This window comes from Falco biarmicus, chromosome Z (genome assembly GCF_023638135.1).
Source record: "Falco biarmicus isolate bFalBia1 chromosome Z, bFalBia1.pri, whole genome shotgun sequence".
Taxonomy (NCBI): Eukaryota; Metazoa; Chordata; class Aves; order Falconiformes; family Falconidae; genus Falco; species Falco biarmicus.
In genome coordinates, this window is record NC_079311.1 from 8,340,133 (window position 1) to 8,360,205 (window position 20,073).

At 38.8% G+C, this 20,073-nt stretch overlaps 1 protein-coding gene across 9 annotated transcripts in view; it reads left to right on the plus strand.

Annotated features, from left to right (window-relative positions):
* CAST (calpastatin) overlaps window positions 1–19,166 on the plus strand; it is a 60,983-nt gene extending 41,817 nt beyond the window's left edge. For 7 of the 9 annotated variants that reach the window (XM_056324487.1, XM_056324486.1, XM_056324489.1 and 4 more), the window contains 16 exons: window positions 770–844; window positions 1,819–1,866; window positions 4,308–4,412; window positions 4,711–4,812; window positions 5,487–5,588; window positions 6,629–6,712; window positions 7,470–7,517; window positions 7,687–7,779; window positions 8,338–8,436; window positions 9,271–9,372; window positions 11,161–11,253; window positions 12,075–12,128; window positions 15,013–15,146; window positions 15,506–15,580; window positions 16,708–16,774; window positions 17,888–19,166. In XM_056324487.1, the coding sequence (XP_056180462.1) occupies window positions 770–844; window positions 1,819–1,866; window positions 4,308–4,412; window positions 4,711–4,812; window positions 5,487–5,588; window positions 6,629–6,712; window positions 7,470–7,517; window positions 7,687–7,779; window positions 8,338–8,436; window positions 9,271–9,372; window positions 11,161–11,253; window positions 12,075–12,128; window positions 15,013–15,146; window positions 15,506–15,580; window positions 16,708–16,765 (1,272 nt within the window). In that variant the 3' untranslated portion in view covers window positions 16,766–16,774; window positions 17,888–19,166. The remainder of the gene's footprint in view (window positions 1–769; window positions 845–1,818; window positions 1,867–4,307; window positions 4,413–4,710; window positions 4,813–5,486; window positions 5,589–6,628; window positions 6,713–7,469; window positions 7,518–7,686; window positions 7,780–8,337; window positions 8,437–9,270; window positions 9,373–11,160; window positions 11,254–12,074; window positions 12,129–15,012; window positions 15,147–15,505; window positions 15,581–16,707; window positions 16,775–17,887) is intronic. The other 2 variants (XM_056324490.1, XM_056324492.1) reach the window with 2 other exon arrangements.
* The last annotated feature ends 907 nt before the right edge of the window (window positions 19,167–20,073 follow it).

Sequence of the window (20,073 nt, forward strand, 5' to 3'; positions counted from 1 at the left end):
TGCTTTTCCCATTGGACCCCATTATCTTTCTAGTTTGGGTCTTGCCTGCCTTTGTATGTTCTAAGACTTTTGGTTTCATTCATCAGTTAGATTTTAGCAGTAGCCCTTTGTTTGCCTGTTAAACTTTGACTTTTTAGTTTAGTCTTGCAAACTCTTGTCTATAACCCCTGCTAGTATTAAGTTATTTTCCCCTGTGTTCACTTACAGCTCAGAGCAAATGACAGGGAAATAGTAGAAAAACATCTGTTGCCAAGAGAAGATGTCAGAGCTCAATTTTGACACATAGGAGCATGTTGGATTTCAGATTCAGTCTGAGCCTTCAGATTACTTCGTGGATGCACTGCTTCCTGAAGGAGGTCCAGAGAAATAAAAGTTGTGTTTCAGTAGCAGCAATGGAAAAAGATACAGAATTATGACTTGTATAATCAGAATGATGAAATCCAAGGAAACCTGTACACATGAAAATTCTAAAAGCACCTGCCACAAAGTTATGGCTCTGAATCGTGTCTGTAGTTTTTCAGAATTTAAAATGATATAGCCATATTCACATACGGCATTGATTCTTAAATCATGATGACATTACCACAGAAATTTGATAGGAATAAATTAAGGAATTTTGGTATCTTGACATGGAATAATTTTATCTGATGCTAGTACCTCTTCAAACAGTAGGCTGAAGGATCTTGATAGTGAAGTTCAGTGTATTTTGAGTTTTTGTTCTCTTCCTCTTAAGTGATTTTTTTTGTTTGTTTTGTGATTTCTTCTTAAGGCAAAAGAGAAAACACAAAAAAAGGCTGAAGAATGTGATGATACAATACCACAACACAGGTTAACACTGGAGCTGGTATGTTTTTTATATCTCCATTGCTTTGTAAGTAGGGCACTGTGTCTGGCACGTTCTTTTGTCACAGAGAGAGAAAGAACATGGGGAAGATGAGCAAAACTGCTATTTAATCAGTGGCTTTCTCCTGTTGGTGATTTCTGTACTTCTGGTTCCCTTCCCTTTCTTTGTGGTTGTGACTGGATTTTTCAGGCATTTTGAGCAAAGATCTAATCTTCCCAGGTCACACATTCGTTATCCAAGAGTGGTGTTACTTGTTTCCAGTACTAAAGCTTGGTGGTGTAAAATCCATCCCTTTGCAGAAGTGCTTTTAAGTATCACTTTGTAATATGACCTTGAAACACTATTGTAAAATGGTATGAAAATTACATTCATTTTTTTCAGATTGTCACTTCAAGTGATGGAGATTTGTTCAAAGTTAAGCAAAACAGCAATAGAACTTGGATGTCTTCATAGATTTCAGAATTGAAAGTTTTTGTGACGGTTATTAGTATAACTGATGTTGTCAAGGTTGCTATGTAAACTGGCCTTGCAGGAGCTGAATGTTAAGATTCTGTTTTGAAAGGAGCAGTTTTACCCCTCTTTTTAGAGATGTCAAGACTTCCTGACTACAGACCTGGGAATCAACCCCCTGTTTGTTCAAGTGCAAAAGACAAACTTTTGCACGCAGAGCATGTTTTACTACTGGGTGAATTCATGCTGGTTTACTGTGGAATTAATTCCTGGTGCATGTTGATACTGATAGGAATGAATGCTTTTTGGTGTCTTGGCCATTTGTGTTGGGTAGACGTCACATTTGCTTTTCTTATCCACTTACCTGGTGTGTAAGAATTCCCTGTTTAGAGGAATTCCTGTTACTATGTCACTGATTTCATCTTGCATGTATTATTTATTTTTTACTATTCTGCTGGTGATTATGGAGTATGGCACTTGTTATAACAATGGAAAAATGTTAATATTATTTACTTTACTTTTAGGAGAAAGATGGAAAACCAATATTGCCAAAGACTGAAGAAAAACCTAAGGTTAGAAAACTGACAATATTGTAGGAGTGTGAATAGATACCCTGTTTTCTCCCTCCCTGTCATGACTTCTCTCTCTGCCGTTATGTAAGTCTCTTGGTCTCCTTGTGTGTTTACTTACTTGCACAAAACCTGCTGAAGTGTCAGGCAAGAGTTGGTTTTATTGAAATTCAGTGGCTGTAAATGAAGAGCTCATAGTAAGAAAAAGGTTTAGAGATTACTAAGATAGGAGAGAGTTACAGAAATGTCTGCTGACACAAAGAAAAGCTGTATCAAGAGTTATTGTAAAGTATTCTGTAGCAGTCTGTTGGAGCTGTTGAAGGGCAAGAGAGGTAAGGCAGGAAAAATCTTTTCTTGAGAGCTTCTTCTCATTAATCAAATGAGAAGAATCATAAAATATAAAGGCACATGAGAGAAAGAAAGAAAATACTGTGGACATTTTCCTAATCACAAAGAACAACTTGGACTTTGCAAAAAGTATCCATCATGGTCTAGGAAGTACAAGATGGAATGAAAGGATTGAAGGAGACAGTTACAAAGGCTAGTTTAAAATGTACAGGTAGAAATCAAAAATTAGGGAAAGGAAACAAACTGTGCACTGAAGAAACTGAGGGCTTCACTTTGGAAATACTGTGAGTTGAGGAGTGCTGCCACAATTGGAAAAGTACAGGCAACCTCAGTTCTTCTGAAACAAGTGTGAATGAAGGTCAGGACCAATCTGAGCAAGAATGACACTGTGCCTTTTTAGCAGAAATATGAAGTCATTTGTGTGATTCAAGCTTGAAATACATTGGAATGCAAAGACAGCAATCAAAAGAATTTACATCTGTGAAAATCTGCAGGTCAGGTCTTGGACATGCAGTTGTCTTGAGTGGGTGATGTATGATAACTGTAGAGCTAAGCATGTCATAAGGAAAAAAAGAGAGGGAACGAGGCACAAACATTAAGAGACAAGCCTTCCTGTTTCACAGAGAGCACAAAATTGATGGCACACTAAAAAAAAAAAAAAAGAAAAGCTCCAGAAGAGGAACATGGCATGATTTAAGGGAGATTGGTTCATAGTTGAAGTGCAGTCCAAAACCAAAGTAGAAGATGAGCTCAGTCAGAATCATGTGGTCTTATGCCAAAAGAATTAAGTGGCTAGCAGAAGAATAAGTATTCCTATGCTCTTCCACCTCTGTCAATCAGAGACACAATAGTTGTTCTGTAAGTGAGTCACAGGGGTATTGAAGTCATATGTTGCAGTATTTGAAGAAGGTGATTTTGAACAAGATGTGTTCACCAGTATTCCTGTAGTATCACCAATAATTTAGATCTGTGAAACCAAAACCAGCAAAACAGAAAAGTTATGTTAATAGCTGAAAAATCTTCAATCACTTACAGTTCTTTCTTGATCTCCTAGTAAATGCAAAGTTTTTTCTTGATGATTTGAACTAGGGCTTCTGTTGCTTTGGGTCTCCAATCTGCATACCCTTAAGCACATGCAGTGGCATGACTTCTGGAAAAAAGTTGTTATTGCCTAAATGCATTTTTTATTTAGTGGTTTAAAGGGGAATTAAAATTTTATGAAAAGTGAGGCCTTACGTGATGAGGCATTTTGTAAAGACCTAGTGGCACTGATCAACAAAGGAAGGAAAGTCGGAGGGGAAAAAAAGAAATTCTCCTTTAGAAATCTAATTTTACATGTTATGAATTTGACCAAATGAGCCCTAACCAGTTCAGTTCCACGCAGCATGTGAGTGGCAATCACTGCTAGCAAAGATTTAAACATGTGTAAACAGCAGTTGGAAGGCTCCCAGGAGCATTAGTAATAGATCACAGAAGTATATAGATCACTTAGTACTAGATCACATAGTATCAACAAATTGTAACAGATCACACAGTAGGGAACTAAAACTGCTGTTTATTAACTTTTCCGTAAAACATGTGCAGTGAAAACCACTAAGTATCAGCAGCCAGTGCACAAGCTAAGAGAACTTCCAGCTGATACTGCCTCTGAAGGAACTGTACTTCTGCTGGAAAAAAAGAAGAAAAATGAGAATGAGAGAATCATGATCTGATGGTGCTGCTTTCCACTACCTAAATGTAATTTATACTTGAAGCATTACAACAACATGATGCTGTTACAGTAAATACTATATAGTAAATATTAGCATTCTCTTTTTTTCTAATTAAGAGATTTTATTTTCAGTAGTCCTGTAAACAGTATTGAACGTAATGTTCTCTATATTATATTGACTTTTCATAACAAAGCAACTGACTCATTCTGAAAAGTAGTTTTCTTATTTTATGCACTACAAAATTCATGCTGTTGTGTTGCATGTAGATGTGAAAGGTTATTTCAGTGTAGATTACAAAAGATTTCCTGCTTTCTGAGTAGCTGAACTGTAGTTCTTGAAAAAATAAATGACAGTGAGTCACCTGTAACACCTGTCTTCTTGCAGCTTTTGAGTGAATCTGATGTTTTTGATGAACTTTCAAAAGACTTTGACTACCTTCCACAGCCTGCAGTGCAATCCATACCATCAAAGCCCAGCAGCACATCCAAGGTATGTCTTTCTAGTTTACTGAAGATGCTATCACTGATAGTTTTGCTGAGAGTGGATAATGCTACTGTTCTTTCAAGAAAAATATTTAATTCTGTTTCTGTTTTCTTCACCCTCATTGTGTTCAGTGGAACATGCAGTGTCAGCACTTGGTCCTTATTTGAGGGTCTTCTACCTTTAAATTTAGACTTTTCTTACTTGTTTTGTACTGTATTAAAAAAAAAGGCCACTTAACAGGAACAGGTACATCTTGGGTTTCTGAGCATATTCAGTAAAAGGCAGTGTAATTGTTCTGTTTCAGAAGCCTTCAGATCCTGTGTCTGCAAAAACTACTGAGGATGAAGTGGCCCCTCATGCCAGAACTTGTGTTGTGCACCATTCAGCTCCATCAGCTGAGTCTTCAGTGAGTAGTCTTAGCTGGAGCTAAAGCAAAACTCAGCGCTTCATTTATGCAATGGTACAACCTATTGTCAAGATGCTTATTTCAATATTGCATATTCTTCCTCCTTAGAGGTGAGGCACAAAGGCTGAGTGCTTTCCAAAAGTATCAAGTCAAGCACAAACTGAACAGGGAAGGTCAGTGACCCTCTTAATAGAGGAAGGCAGACTGACAGTTTTTGTGGTCTACTCTAGCTCTTGATGCTCTAAAAGGGATGCTCTTTGTCAATGTAATAGGTCTGCAGGAAAACACAAATTCTGCAAAAAAATGCTAACTGACTGTCCTACTGAATATTTTGAAAGATTGCCTTAATGGCTGATATTCTTGCATCTCCTTAGATTATATCTATACTTCTGTTAAAAACCAAAACAAACAAACACCTGCCCTGTGGAACATTTTAGTTGTAAGTCTTTGGAAGGGAGAAACTTGTTTACAGAACAACCTGTGTCAGAGTTTCCTTATGTCTTGAACTCAGCAGATCCCAAATGTGTGAAGACAGTTAGGTAGTGAACAGTTTTTTAGTCTGCTTCTCAATTTTTACCTTTACTAATGTGTGGCTGGTGGTGGTACTATATGAACTTCAGTGCAGCTGAACTCCAAACTAAGAACTGCTTTTTACTGCATTGATACACTTACAGGTTGGTCACATGGCAGATGAAGCCCTGGAAGCCTTGTCCAGTAGCCTAGGAAAGAGGGAGCCAGATCCAGATGAAGGGAAACCTGCTGTGGACAAAGTTAAGGTACAGAAACAGTCAGACCTCAAAACCAGACTGTTGATGTAATTATCTTCAGGATTACTATATTTTCTCAGGCTAGAAACAACTTAGGGATAATATTTTCACTTTTTTAAAAAAACAAATTTACTTGTAAAACCAGTTGTGTTCTGCTTAGGAAGTACTAGTAGGATTTCAACACAGTGAATACATTTTTTTAACAGTTTTGCCTATTACAGTACAGTAATTCCCTCAGCTTCTGAAAAGTGCATTTACTTAGTGTCTTACTGCTGAACCAAAGCAGAATTAACATGGATATCTGAGGTAGCATACCGTATGGTTCTTTTTCAAAGGGAACAAAATATATGATGGGTTGTTTAAGCTAGGAACGATGCAAAAGAATTTGGGGTTTGTCACTGATCTTGTCATTTTAACAGAGACCCTTAAGTAAGTCACTGAAGTAAGTGTAGTCTGTCTAAGGCAATGCTGTTCATAGCAACAGTCTGAATTGCCCCCATTTGCCACCCCAAACCATGAGCCAGATGGTACTGACTAAAGCCAAAAGTAGAAAGGATAGTGCTTCTGGTGGGCTGGAATGCTATCAAACAAGAGTTCCCAAAGTTGGCTTTACTTGCTCAGTTGTCATCTTCCAACATAACATGTATGGGGAAGTCAGCTACCAATTTCTCTGTTGCGCCTTCCATTCAGTGCAGGCCAGGTAGCTGTTGAGTGGATTAAAAAAAAAAGTCAAGAATTAAAAGGCTTGGAAGGGTAATGCTATTCTGTTATTGGTCAGTGCATCTCTTTACTTAACTCTGTTGTTCTTCATTGAAATATGTAGAGATGCTTCTGACACACAGATGAAGAAACAGCCAGAGAAATGAAGGCCTTCTCAAGAGAAAAGGCTCTCATCTAATTTGATGAAATTTTTGTCTGGTACTTGGATTGGACCAGAAAGACTAATTTGAATCAGTAGACTTGAAGACTTTGAAAGCTTGCTCATTTGCATTTATGTTGGGTTGTAGTTATTTGTTTGTCTGAATACTGTTTTTATTTTGCCTGCACAGGAGACAAACGAACAGGAACAACGCAAAAAACTGGGTGAAGATGAAGAAACAATTCCTCCAGATTACAGATTAACAGAAGAAAAAGTAATTTATTTAATGTGCTTAGTCTTACTTCCCTTTCATTCCTCAGAATATGTGGATGAAACTGAAATGCCATTTCATTTTGAAACGTTGATGTTTAGTTCACCCATTTTTATAGTATATAAACATTCTGGTTGTAGTTTCTGAATATCTGTTATCTGTCATTAGATGCATACGTAGGCACAGAAGTGGCTTAGATGTAAGTATTAGTGAATGATTTTGGCTAAGATTAGTGCACTGGAATCTCTCGTTAGCTTTTAGTATTTTAGAATTTAATAAATTGTAATTGGTCAAAGCTCTTAAAAAACCCGCAGTGCTTCAGGGTGGTGTTTTATACAAACATCACCACACAACTCATTTGACATAAATGGAATGCTTAGGTATAGCCAAGACTTGCACAACACTTGCCATTGTGAAAAGATACGACCTTTCTGGACTTTGCATCCAGGACTATTGTTAACAATCTGGAAGTTGGGATTTTTTATTTATTATGTTACTTCCATGGAGATTGGAACACGAAGGAGGGAAGCTCAGGATCTCACACTGAATCACTTTTCAGCACTCAGATGTTTTTAAATTATAGTATTTTAAAATTTTCTTTGAGTAACACCTTGAATAACAGCAGTAGATGTTAGAGGTTACTAGATAGATCATTCTCTTGTGTTATACTGTCATTCAGTGAATGCTCTCAGAGTGCTCCCGTGTTGTGTGGTCATTTAAGGACTACTTGGTTTAATGTAAGGGGATTTTTCTTTTATAGGATAAAGATGGAAAACCACTCTTACCAAAACCAGAAGAAAAAACCCAGGTAAAAACATGAATATTCTTATAAATATTCATTAATTAATTACTTACCCTAATGTCAGTAAGGTTTCCCAGTCTTCAGTTTAAAAGTGGAGATAGATTGTGTTATCTGCTCAATTCTTAATATATGAAAAGGCTTAAAAGCCTCTTATTTTCTTTCTTTTTAATGATAGCCTATGAGTGAAAATGAACTTTCAGCAGGTTTGACAGAAGGATTTTCCTGTTCTCCACCATCTTCACCATTACCTGCACCGACTGTAATCAAGGTGTGTATGTTTGATTTCTGAAAATCTGTTTTATTTTCAAATTGTTTCAATAATCTTGATATTTTGTTTCATTTAAAGATTATGTAAACTTTTAAAAGTAGAATTCAGTAACTCAAATTTTGAATTTTTTTTTCAATAAATTAATAGGAGAGCGGGACTAATAATAAAAAAATCAGATAAGTTAGCTGCTGTATCTTTTTTACCTTTTGCTTGCATAAGTAACGCTGTGCAGTTGAGAATTTTACAAGTGTCACTTGGGAATATAGATGGGCTTGGTAGAATTTAGCTCCTCTGAAGGACATTAAACCTGTCTGACTTAAGCTATGCCAGGGTTTAACCCAGTAGTTGAGATGGAAGATTGAACTTGAACAAACTGAGGTGCAAAACAGTTGCATAGTGCTTCCCAGGAAGAGGTTTCAGTATGAAATAAGTAGAGCTTCTAAGAAAAATGGAAGTCCTAGAAATACACGGTATCGGCATTGCATTTTAGATGCATGGAATTTGATGCATATTTTTTTCTCAGTCCTTGGTTAGTAATGAGGCTGTGTCTTGTTTCAGAAAATCAAGAAAGATGAAACACCTGCAGATTCCTTGGATGTTATTGCTGCTGCTACAGTTCCTTCAGTGTGCTCAGCAGCTCCTCTAGCCTCTCCCTCAGTGAGAACTTTTTCTGTGGATCCTTACCTCCAACTAAGAACTGGCTAACGGGGAGTTTTTAGGTTTGGGCCCCTAGCTGAACCACACCTTTCTTTTCCTGGTTGTGTAATGAGAACATTTGAAATAATAATAGTATGTCATTACCATAGTGCCAAAGTCATCTGTTAAGCCTATAGAAGGGTTAATGGAGTGAGAGGCAGCACCAAGACCTCCTTTTAATACCAGAACTTCCCTTCCTTGGGTTCAGTGGTAATGTTGCCTGGCTTCTTCTTTCTCCATTTTGATCTGTGCAGTGGGAGCTCCATCTAGTGTCTCCAGACTGATTTGAAAGTTGGATTTGAAGCTCCTCCAAGCTGGGTTTCATTTGGTTTTAAGGGCTTTTTTTCTAATCCGTTCTTGAATAAAACTGATGTAAATTAACAAAAGACCCTACACTGTATGAAGATAAAAATCTTAATAAGTTTGTTTTCAGATTGACACTTCCTTAGTAGCTAATCTGCAGTGATAGTGATACTTGCAAAATGAATAGCAATTACCAAAACCCAGCAATTTCATAGAACTGTTCTCATTAGATCAGTTAATCTTCTGTGTAACAAAAGAAAGCCATTAAAATAAATTCTATAGACTCTTCCTGAAATTATGTTTTCTGTAGGTCTAAATAGTCTGTAATTTTTTTCCCTCCGCTGTCACATAGCATTGTAATTACAAAGGGAGAGCTGATGGTTCATTGTTAACTGAAGTTGACAGTTCATTAGCCAGTACTTATATTAGTTTGATGAATTATATTATTTTTAGTGAAGATTTGCTGTAATGGATGTGTTAATACTTTGTTAGGGCGGAAAGGAGATGGATGAAGCCTTGGATCTCCTGTCTGATTCCCTAGGACAGAGGGAACCCGACCCTGATGATAACAAACCAGTTGTGGATAAAGTAAAGGTAACAAAACACGTTCTGAAGTTTGTGCAGTCTGAGGATAAAAAAAAATAAACCAAGCAAAAAACCTCCCCAGCAATCTCTTGAGATATTTAACTTTGAGATTTATGAGGGGTTTTTTAAATCTATTTAGTAAATTTATAAATTAGTAAATTTAATACTGCAATACTACTTATATACTTGTAGGAGTATATGGCTTTCTGTATTTCAATGTGTATATATATATATATAAAAAATATATTTCTATGGTTACTAGAAAAAAAAACCCATACTCTTTCAGTTGTCCTACATATCAACCGCTCTTCAATCAGATGTATTACTTGTGTGTTTTGTGAAAAATGTTGAATTTGTATGTTAACTAATTCACTTGGATGCGAGTGTTGAAATATTACAGGAAATTTACAAAATTACAAAGAGAAGACACCTGCAAAATAGTTAGAATAATATCAGTAAAAGGCACTGAAATGAAGTTATTCTAACTATTTTGCAGGTGTCTTCTCTGGTCTCTGTTTCTAAAATTAATTTTGTGGCCTTCTTTTTGTCAAACTTTTGATTTTTATAACCCCACAAATACCAAGTTCATTGATGATCGTGTTCATCAGTCCCATTTTGAACTTGCGTGTTTCTGCTTGTTTTGTCAACATTCAGTCTTTCTTCATATAATTGCATAAAGACTTTTCTGCTAATAAGAAAATAAGACACATTTCTGCATAATAGTAGTAGTAATAGTAAATTGGCAACTGAGATACTTCAGGTAAAGGACATTACTGGGGAAAAAAATGACCAGAAGCTGCCTATGAATAAATGTAGGCTGGAACCTAGAAGGAGATTCTAATCTCAGACCAGGCTCTTGTGTGGAGGTTGTTGGCTGCCTTCAAAACAGATTTGTATAGCCTGGGTAGTGTTGTCCCTTGCCATAGCAAGGGGGTGTACGCCTGATGTGCAAGACCTCAGCAGCTCCTGTGCTTCAGTGGAGCTGGAGGAGCCTAGCTTTCTTCATGTATGTTTTTTTACACAGGCACAGAAAATGCCTTTTTATATTCAAAATTTTAAAAAAATAGAAAAAGAAGACATCTTTAAAAATGTCTGCATTGACAAATACAAAAATATTTTTCAGCAATATGTTTTAAAACCTACTTGTATCTAAACAAAGTGTTTTGTTCAGCATGGGTCTGGTGTGTTTGCCAGTAATCAAAGCAGCTTAAATTGAAAGATAAACGTAGCAGAAGGAATGCTTCCCTCCTTGATAGAGTTTTCAGGAGCTTGTGGTGCTCTGCCTTCTAGTTGTGTTGGATTTGAACCTGACTCTGGCTTCTAAGCCTGATGAGATGTGTAGGCTCATCTTGATCAGTCTGGGTGTGAGGTAGAATAGTGCCCTAGGTTCTACTAAAGGTACTGGCCTTCACAAGGAAGACATTGAAGGAACATCGGTTTTGTGTTAAAGTTACAGTGTATGGATAAGGTTCAATGTGGAAGTATGGAATGTTCCTTCTAGTCATACTGTTGTAAAGCAGAACTGAAAGTTGACATAACTTCATGTTTACGTTATGATGCTGCAGTGTATATATATGTTTAACTTACTAAATGTGTACACCTACTGAGAGCTAGTAATTTTTAGATTTTTAGGCATGAAACACACTTCATAATGAAATAAGTTTGGGGTTTTTTTCTGGTGGTTTTAAAATTCTGAAATAAAAAAAGGCATCTGTCCTAAGCTAGTGAGCACTCTGACTTACAGTTTCCTAATATTTCTAATACAAGTATTTAAGCTGTTGAAAAAATTTCTTTCAGGAAGAGGCTAAATCTGAACACAGAGATAAACTTGGAGAAAGAGATGATACTATTCCACCTGACTATCAAAAACTTCTGGAATCAGGCGAGCAGGTAAGGAAAAGCTTTTTTAGTCTGTATTTGCAACACTAGAAATTTCACGTATGAGCCAGTCTGTCTACTTCAGAATTACGAGGAGAGCAGGGAAGCTTAATAAGTGAGTAAGTGTGTCTACAATATATATGTATTAAGGTTAAACATGTAAATATCCTATACTTAGAGTAGCTATGTATAGGCTTGCATGCATTTAATTAAAAAAAAAAAGAAAAAAAAAAAGAATTAGGTGGATTTTTTCAGGTGGACAAATAAATCACTTTGAAGCATCCAGTAGCAATCAATGTCCTGGAGATTCAGCAGTGTAGATGCCAGTTACAGTGGCTCAGTGTTTTGGGCACTCCAGAAGATCAGGTGAACAAATAGGCTGTCTTCTCTTAAACACCTTGAATTTATAGTCTGCTTTTAAACAGGAGGTACTTGTAAACTGTGAGTAATAATGCTTATTCATTCCAACTCTTTATGTTCCACGTTGGGGGACAAAGTGTATGTACAGGTACTTTTACATTGGTGGTATACCTAAAGCCCTGTAAAACTGCCATTTGCCTGGAGCACATGACTGTTCTGACAGCGATTTGATCTTTTGTGGCTCAGGAAGCTGTTTTTCCAGGCATAGAAAGATGCTATCACAGATGTAGTCAAAGTAACAGACCATGAAAAGATGTCGTGAACTGACATTGAGTACACAGCGTGAGAAGTCAGTTCAGAATGGTGCAACTTCCTTGTTAATCTGTAAACTCCCAATGTCATACATAAGTGCTTGTATCCTAAAACTAATCTGACCAGTTCAAAATGAGAATATAATCTTTCTTCTTTGCAAGGGTAAACCAGAAAAGCCAACAGCAAAGGATGATGTCAAACACAAAGGAAAAAAGGTAACATTTATGATATATTTGGTTTGTGTTTGTTTCATGCTGTGTGCTCTGATAGTTTTTTTTTTCCTAAGTAGTGTCACTGTAGGCTCGAGGCATGATTCATTGCAAATGCTTATAAATGCTGTTGAATGCAGTAGGTAATAGTAACAGTGTTGACAGTGTGGCCTCTTTCTGTGAAGAGTAACTCTTCACAATAAATACAGTTTTTATGCAACAACTACACTGTGAATGATCAGGTCCAGTATTCAAGAAAGTTGTATATCTTGGAAACCTCAGACAGACATCTCTGTTCTAACATACATGTAGAGCTCCGGTATGTTTTTTCTTAAGAAAGGGGTAATTAAAGTAGACATAAATTCCTGAAACATTAGTTTAACTTGTGGGAAGTATTGCATATTGTGTGACTTCAGAATTAAAATCGTTGCAGAAGCCTACAGATGATTCTGTAGCTATCGATGTCCTCTCAGGTGACTTTGTTACTTGTGCAAAAGCTTCTGCTGCCCCAAAGCGCTCAAAGATAGGAAAATAACTTGCAAAATAAAGTTTTTTACTACTCTATGAAAATTCCTCACTTTTGTTTGCAATAGCTCAGTTTAGACGTGGCGTTAGCCAGTTCTGAGGATGCTGTGCAGATGTAGTGATTGTCTTACCACTGTACTGGAAATTTGATGCGTCTTGCTATGTACTAATACTTAGAAGAAGGAGGGGGTTTGCTATTTAGAGTCTTCTAGAGAGACAGGACAGGCTTGGAGAAGTAAGTTGAGCAGGGAATTGTGGTAACAGTTTTCGTACAGATTAGAGTGTCCAAAAACTGTAAAGGCAAAGAAATCTTTCTTCAGTGGTTGCATGCACTACCTAGCAATAGTTGCAGGCTGGAACTGAGAAGCAGTTCAAGAGGGTTTTGCAGAGAGGAGCGCTAGGAGTAGAAAAAGGTTTTAGATGTGTTGGGGAAAATAGCAAAGCTGACAAGAAGAAGAAAGAATTGACTGGAGAGGTAATGAGAAATGGACTGTTGATTATTTGACATGTAATCTTGAACACAGCTGACAAACAGCTGTCACACTTCCCCCAGCAAAGTGCTGCACATGCGAGGCTATTTGAAATGAACTAGCAGTGGAGACTGCATAAATCTGGAGGTCACCAAGTTGAAGAGGGTGTTTGAGAAAGTATGGTGCTAGAAAAGAGCATTAAGAAGGGGACTGAGATTTGGCCACATGTGAGAAAAATCACTGTCGGACGTGCTTTCTGCTTGCCCTTAACCTGGTGTTTGGTACCTTGAGCTTGGGTGGAGGGAGAGGTCTTGTGTGGCTTTTGAGATACATGCCACTACAGAGACCTTACATGCTTCCTCAGCAGAGGAGCCCAAGGGCACTCTGGGGCAGCTGGTGGGATATCGGTGTGAAAATCATGAACTCCTTTTGTTTTCTACAAGTGCTCAAGCTAGTTAAGAACCTGTAACTCCCTGTTGTTAGCAAATGGCTTGCATGTGCCATGCAGAAAGGAGGCTTAGTATTAACTACATTCATGTGCGAGGCCAAGTGCAAGGTCCTGCCCCTGGGTCAGGCAGCCCCCGGTACCAGTACAGGCTGGGGGTGAAGGGGTTGCGGGCAGCCCTGCCCAGAAGGACTTGTGGGTGCTGGGGGATGAACAGCTGAACATGAGCCGGCAACATGCGCTCGCAGCCCAGAAAGCCAACCGTGTCCTGGGCTGCATCACCAGCAGCAAGACTGGCAGGTCAAGGAAGGGGGTTCTGCTGCTCTGCTCTGCTCTGGTGAGACCCCCGCTGCAGCGCTGCATCCAGCTCTGGGGTCCTCAGCACAGGAAAGACATGGACCTGTTGGAGCATGTCCAGAGGAGGCCACACAAGTGGTCAGGAGGAGGGAACAGCTCTGCTATGAGGACAGGCTGAGACAGTTGGGGTTGTTCAGCCTGGAGAAGAAAAGGCTCAGAGGAGACCTTAAAGCAGCCTTTCAGAACTTAAAGGGGGCTTAAAGAAAGATGGGGACAGACTTTTCAGTAGGGCCAGTAGTGATAGAAGGGGTATTTGTTTTAAACTAAAGAAAGGTAGATTCAGACTAGATATAGCGAAGACATATTTTACAATGGTGGTGGTGAAACACTGGCACAGGTTCCCCAGAGAGATTGGTGGTAGATGCCCCATAGAATCATGGAACGGGTTGAGTTGGAAGGGACCTTAAAGACAACCTGCCTGCCATGGGCAGGGGCACCTTCCACTAGCCCAAGATGCTCAAAGCCCCATCCAAACTGACCCTGAAACACTTCCATGTTTCCCAGGATGGGGGGGATTTTTCCCAGGATGTTTCATATCCCTGGAAACATTCATGGTCAGGTTGGATGGGGCTCTGAGCAACCTGGTCTAGCGGAAGGTGTCCCTGCTTAGTACAGGGAGTTGGATTAGATGGCCTTGAAAGGTCCCTTCCAACCCAAACCATCCTGTGGTTCTGTGATGTGACATGTCCTATCCTATGCCCTGGGTCCCTCACCTGCAGGCAGAGGGAATGGTACACATCTGTTTGAATGGTGAATAGTTTTGCACTCAGCTGGGTAAAGCAGCTGCCGTTGTCTCATCTGGAACTGACTTCTGCCAGCCTGTCCCTGCCCTTCTCCTGCAGTAGTGACCTGCCCGCTTCCTGCAAAGGTCTTTGCCAAACCAGTCTATTACAAGTCAAAAAATAAATCCCCTGGACAGTCACAGTTGTGAAAAAATAACCAGTTCCCAAATGAAATTCTGCGTTAGCTTCCTTAAGCTTATACTACAAGGCACCCAGTTATCAAAAGTGAATTACAATTTTGTCCATCCTTAAAATGTTGATTGTAATTATTTATGCTTTTATGCTCTGTTTGTTCCTCTCCTGGGGGGCAGAGAAGAAGCAGCTTTGAAACTGAAGTTCAAATCAGATGTAATTCCTGGGAGGAAACAGCTGTGTTTCCAAATAGCTCTCCTGACCACTGCAGTGCTTCCCCAGTGCTTACCCTGACACCGAATCCGCAAATGGCGTAAGACAAGTTATTGGTGTTTTAAGTGCTGTTTTTACTTGGTTATGAGCTTTGGAATTAAATTTTCCAATACAACATCATTACTTTGTAGTAAATACAAAAATTGCCCGTATATACCAGCTTTCTTACCTGTATATGGTTTCTGGTGCCCTAGTCTCCCCAGTATGAGAAAAAGCTCCAGATTCCAACTTGCTGTGGACTAAGGCCAGTAATTACAGGCACATGTCCTGCTTGGAGTTCTCTCCCACCTCAGCAATCACATCTAGAAAAAAAAATATGTTACAGCAGTTGTCAAAAGTAGGAGCTGTCAGTTCTCTGTCCTTTATAACTGTACTCACTGTTTTTTCTTTGGAGTGTAGGAGAAAAGTGAGAAGGAAGCCATCAGCACGAAACCAACCCCAAAGAGTAAAGGAAAAACCAAAGACCCTAAAACGGTAGAAACATATGTATTATAATACAGATAGTCATGGTAACCAAACACTATAAACATGAAAGATGAGAAACCGCATTTTGATTTCATATTACATGGGTATTACTTTGGGGAGAATGTGGCGTCAATAGGTTGAACTTGATCCATTTGTGTAAGCACGTACATAGGAGAAAAGCACCAGTCTATTTCAAGGGAAATTTTCAGTAAATGGCAGCTGAAATATGTTTCTTTCAGAGAGAGTGTGGTCTTCTACAGGGGGCTCAGTGCATGCTCCACAGGCTTCTCCTTCCTGTATTTGCTGACCTAAGAGTCACATTTCATATGCCTACAGCAGCCTCGGGATCCCCATCACTTCTCTCTTTGCTTGACGGTTTCAAGTAACAGCATTCTAAGAGTGATTAGAATGTACTTCTTCAACCACATGTCTTTTTCTCAAGTTACTATTAACTTATTTTAAAAAAGGAATGGAAACCTACATACATTTATAAATAAGTATGCAGAATGAATCTGGTGGGAAAAGGAAGGCAGTTTCTATTTGTAAAAAAACCCGAAAGGTTGCTTGGCTTTTATCATCCAGAAATACAGAAAATGGCTTTAGGTGAGGGTGAGACTTCCCCATCACATTGTTTTCTCACAGGATACATCCAGTAGATGCCTGGATCAGATGGTGACATCTGCTCTGAAAATTTTGTGTGCCCTGTTTCAACTGATGGGGTTTTTCTTCATTATGAAATTGCCATACATGCTTTTTGTGTAACAACAGCACTGTCTTAAGAGTTTTCGATGTAAAACTGGGGATGTGTGTCTTTTAACTTCTCTCCAGAAGGATTTATTCATTAGTGTTTGAGTTGTGACTGGATCACTAGCACAGGTAAAAGGCATTTGAGAAATAGGGTATGAAAGAAGTCAGCCACAGCCCTCTTTATCTGAAGCAAAGAAAGTGATGGTGGAAAAATGAAAATACATATACACAACAGAAGTTAAAATACTGTTGCTAAACTTTCTGTATTTCAAATGCAGATCATATTTATGTCTGAACTGTGACCTCTGAGGAGTATCTGTCACTATTTTATTTCAAATTTTAGCTTAGTTCACAGTTTCTTATTATCTCTTGCTTCTCTTGCTCTTTAGGGGAAGGGACAGTCCTCCAGCAGCAAATCTGAGAAGCAGAAAACGAAATAAACATTAACATCACTGGGTGAGTTTTCTTCCTCCCTATTCTTTGAACTACCTCAAAGACAACTCATGCTAGTGCTATTAAAGCTGAGTTTTGGTGATTTGTCTTTTAACTGAACCAAGACATGGTTAGAGATGCTGTTAGACACACCACTTGGAATGACTTTGAACGTCAGTGTTCCTAGGCAGAAAGGACCGCCTTTTTTTTTTTTTTTTTTTTTTTTTTTTGGTAACACCCTTTGTCTGTACAGTTTGTATAGGATTTCTTCATGTAGCTAAATTCTTTCAGGTTCGTGTAACGGAAGATTCCAAGGCATGACATACTGCTTCCCTAGTAAGACCTTTTTACAGAGCAATGAAGACCAAGCACATCTCAACTGTTTTTATCTTTAGAACAGTGAGTTTATATCATTATTTCTGCACCAGGCTAATTTTGGAGCAGCGTCCAGAACAGATACAGAAAGCCCCACAGCTAAGCTGGCAGGTATAGCAGGTTTCAGTGTTCTGCTCTCAGCTTTCCTGGCACAAACACAGCCTGGTTCTGTACACGTGTTCCACTGCCACCATGTACTTCTTTGTACTTGGCTCGATCACATGCTTAATGTCAGAGTAAATAATTGAAGTCTTTCGTTGTCATCATGGAAGTATCCATGTCACTACACTTTGGTGCTTGGTCCAAGTGCTTCAGGCTGGAGGGTTTCCTGGGGTGTTGGAGGAGAGAGGCAAGGGCACATCCAGTGCTGGGCTCTGTCCACCCACATGCCAGCCAGGAGGGTCCAGGTTCTGTCATTCTAAACAACCTGTAGAGGATCCTCTCTTCTCTGACCGCCAAGGCGGTCCTGGCTCCTCTGAGGCCATGAGTAACGGTGTGCAGTGAAATCCCCTGTGAAGATTTGGCAGCTGGCTTCAAATGGACAAGACAGAGATGCATCGTTACCCTGCATCTGCAGTGGGCTTCTACCCTTACTGCGGTGTTGCTTTCAAACAGTAGCAAATGCCTTGTAGTATTAGGTCTTCCAGGATTTCTTTCTGTCACTATAGACTCAGGTTTGCAATCATTCTTCCCAGATGTGAGTTTTTTTCCAAGTTAAAGAAGATAAACACTCTTAACTGTTTTACTTTCTCTTCCCCTCAGGATCTTGGCATCTTTCTGTTGGTGGATAATTATTCTTGACGAACAAAAGCTGATGCAAAAAGCATGTGGTTATTCTGGGTGGGTTTTGTACAGTGGTACTTGCTGGACTTTGTTCATATTTTTTTTCTCCAGTAGTAGACTAAGGTAGCTTTTCTTCTTTTTCCATAGCCATTCATTTTATTATACTCATATACTTAGATTTTTATGTCATTTTCTTTAGTTTTCAAAGAGAAAGAATGCTTTATATTTGCAAGAAACTATTTCATAAATCAACAGCAATGCCAAAAAAAAATTCTAAAAATTTTTAAAATCTAAAAAAAAAAAAAAAAATTTAAAAAAATTCTGCAGACTTTTGCACATAATCACATAGTGCCTGTAAATCTCAAACGATTTTTTTATGTGCTAGCATTTTTAACATTGCATTAAGTATTCTGGAATATAATGAGCTTTAGTTATCCTCAGCCCGCTTCAGCCTGGCTGTGCAGCTTTTCTCAAGCCAGTTCCTGATGATGACACCATAGGTAAGCTGTGGGTAGCTAAAGAATGAAAAACTGGGGATTAACTGCTTCAAGTACATCTAGTAGTAGAATAGGTATTTTAGATACTGCCTTAACTGTAGTTAACACACCAGATAAGGATTTTAGTGGGTTTGTTTTATTTCCAGTCCTATCTGTCCTGTTACATTGTTAATGCAGGAGTCTCCTGGCCTGAACAGATACAAATCCTAGGGTAATAACCACAGGGTTACCATCACAGAAGAGGAGATAAAGAAGGCACATGAGCCTTAGCAGAGGTCAGAGAAGTTCCGGTCAACAGGCAGACTTTCTTACTTTATTTTGCACTGTTTCTAGTCCTTGCTTCTGTTCCTTGCACTCCAGAAGGGAACGCAGAAATAGGGCAGAAATCAATGCTGCAAGGACCAATGTCGCATTCACCTGCTCTCCAAGAGAACAGGCAAGAGCAGGCACCTCTCGTTAGTCTGCTGCAGACGGGGCTGTCGCAACAGAGGTGTGCCAAGTGCCTCAGTGTGTTTTCGTCTGTCTTCATAACCTGCAGAAACATCTTTTTGCACATCCTTAGACATGTACTGCTTCACCATTAGCTTGCTGGGGAAGGACATACCAGTGTTTGTACCGATGCCAAAATCTTCTAGTATGTAGCCTTGCAGACAGAGACAGCCTGGAGATTTAAGTTGGGGATATTTAGACTTTTGACTGTATTCTGTAGTCTGTACTCAGAACCTCTGTTCACACTAATAAAAGTTTTTATGAGTGCATGATGATGATAGTAACTTTTCATTCATGGTTGCTGTTATCTGAATAGCTACTGTAAGACAAAAGAAATTCTAGAAATAATTAAAAAAACCCAGACATTGTCATATTAAAACCGAATGTGTTTAAAAAATACACTTGCAAAATACATCAGTGATGCTTCATGAAGGCCCTCACAATCTGATCAAGATCCAACTACAGTTTTTTCCCCTTTCCTTTGGTTTTCAAAGCTGTATTGCAGTTAACTAGGACCAAATTGAACCTGTGGACTTCCATTGTGTAGGGAAGCAGTTAAACAGTAAGCACAAAAGTTTTCAGAAAGGAAGCAATTATTTTGCTGAAAAATTCCAGTTAGAACTTCTGTTGAAAAGCATAATACACAGATGATTAACAGTCATCAGAAGAAACACTGTGTTTTCATGAAGCAGGTGAACCCTGCCCAACATCCCTGTACTCATCCGGATTCTCTCTGGGCATGCCTCTGGTTTTGTGAGCACACTGCCGTCACAGAACCGAGTCTGAAGTGTTTATTAGCATCAGCTCATACAGTTCTATCAATGACATTTATTGTGTTGAGATAATGACATACCAACATTCCTGTCTGTGATGCTCCCTTTATGCTGAAGGGGGCTGCAATGCATCTAACTGCAATTGCAAAAAAAAATGCAAACCTGGCTAACTGGTGCTTCCATAATTAAAAAAACAAACAAACAAGAGGGGAGTGTGGAGTAAGAAGGGGGCCGTGGTATACTAGGAACACTACTTAATTTTCCCTGAAGTTGAGAAACTGGAGATGAAGCATTTAAAGCAGAAAACAGGAACACAAATTACTGCTCACCACAGCAAAAGAAATGAATGTGCAAAATGACACAAGTGCTTTATCTAGAATACGTAAACTGTATTTTTGCTGCATTC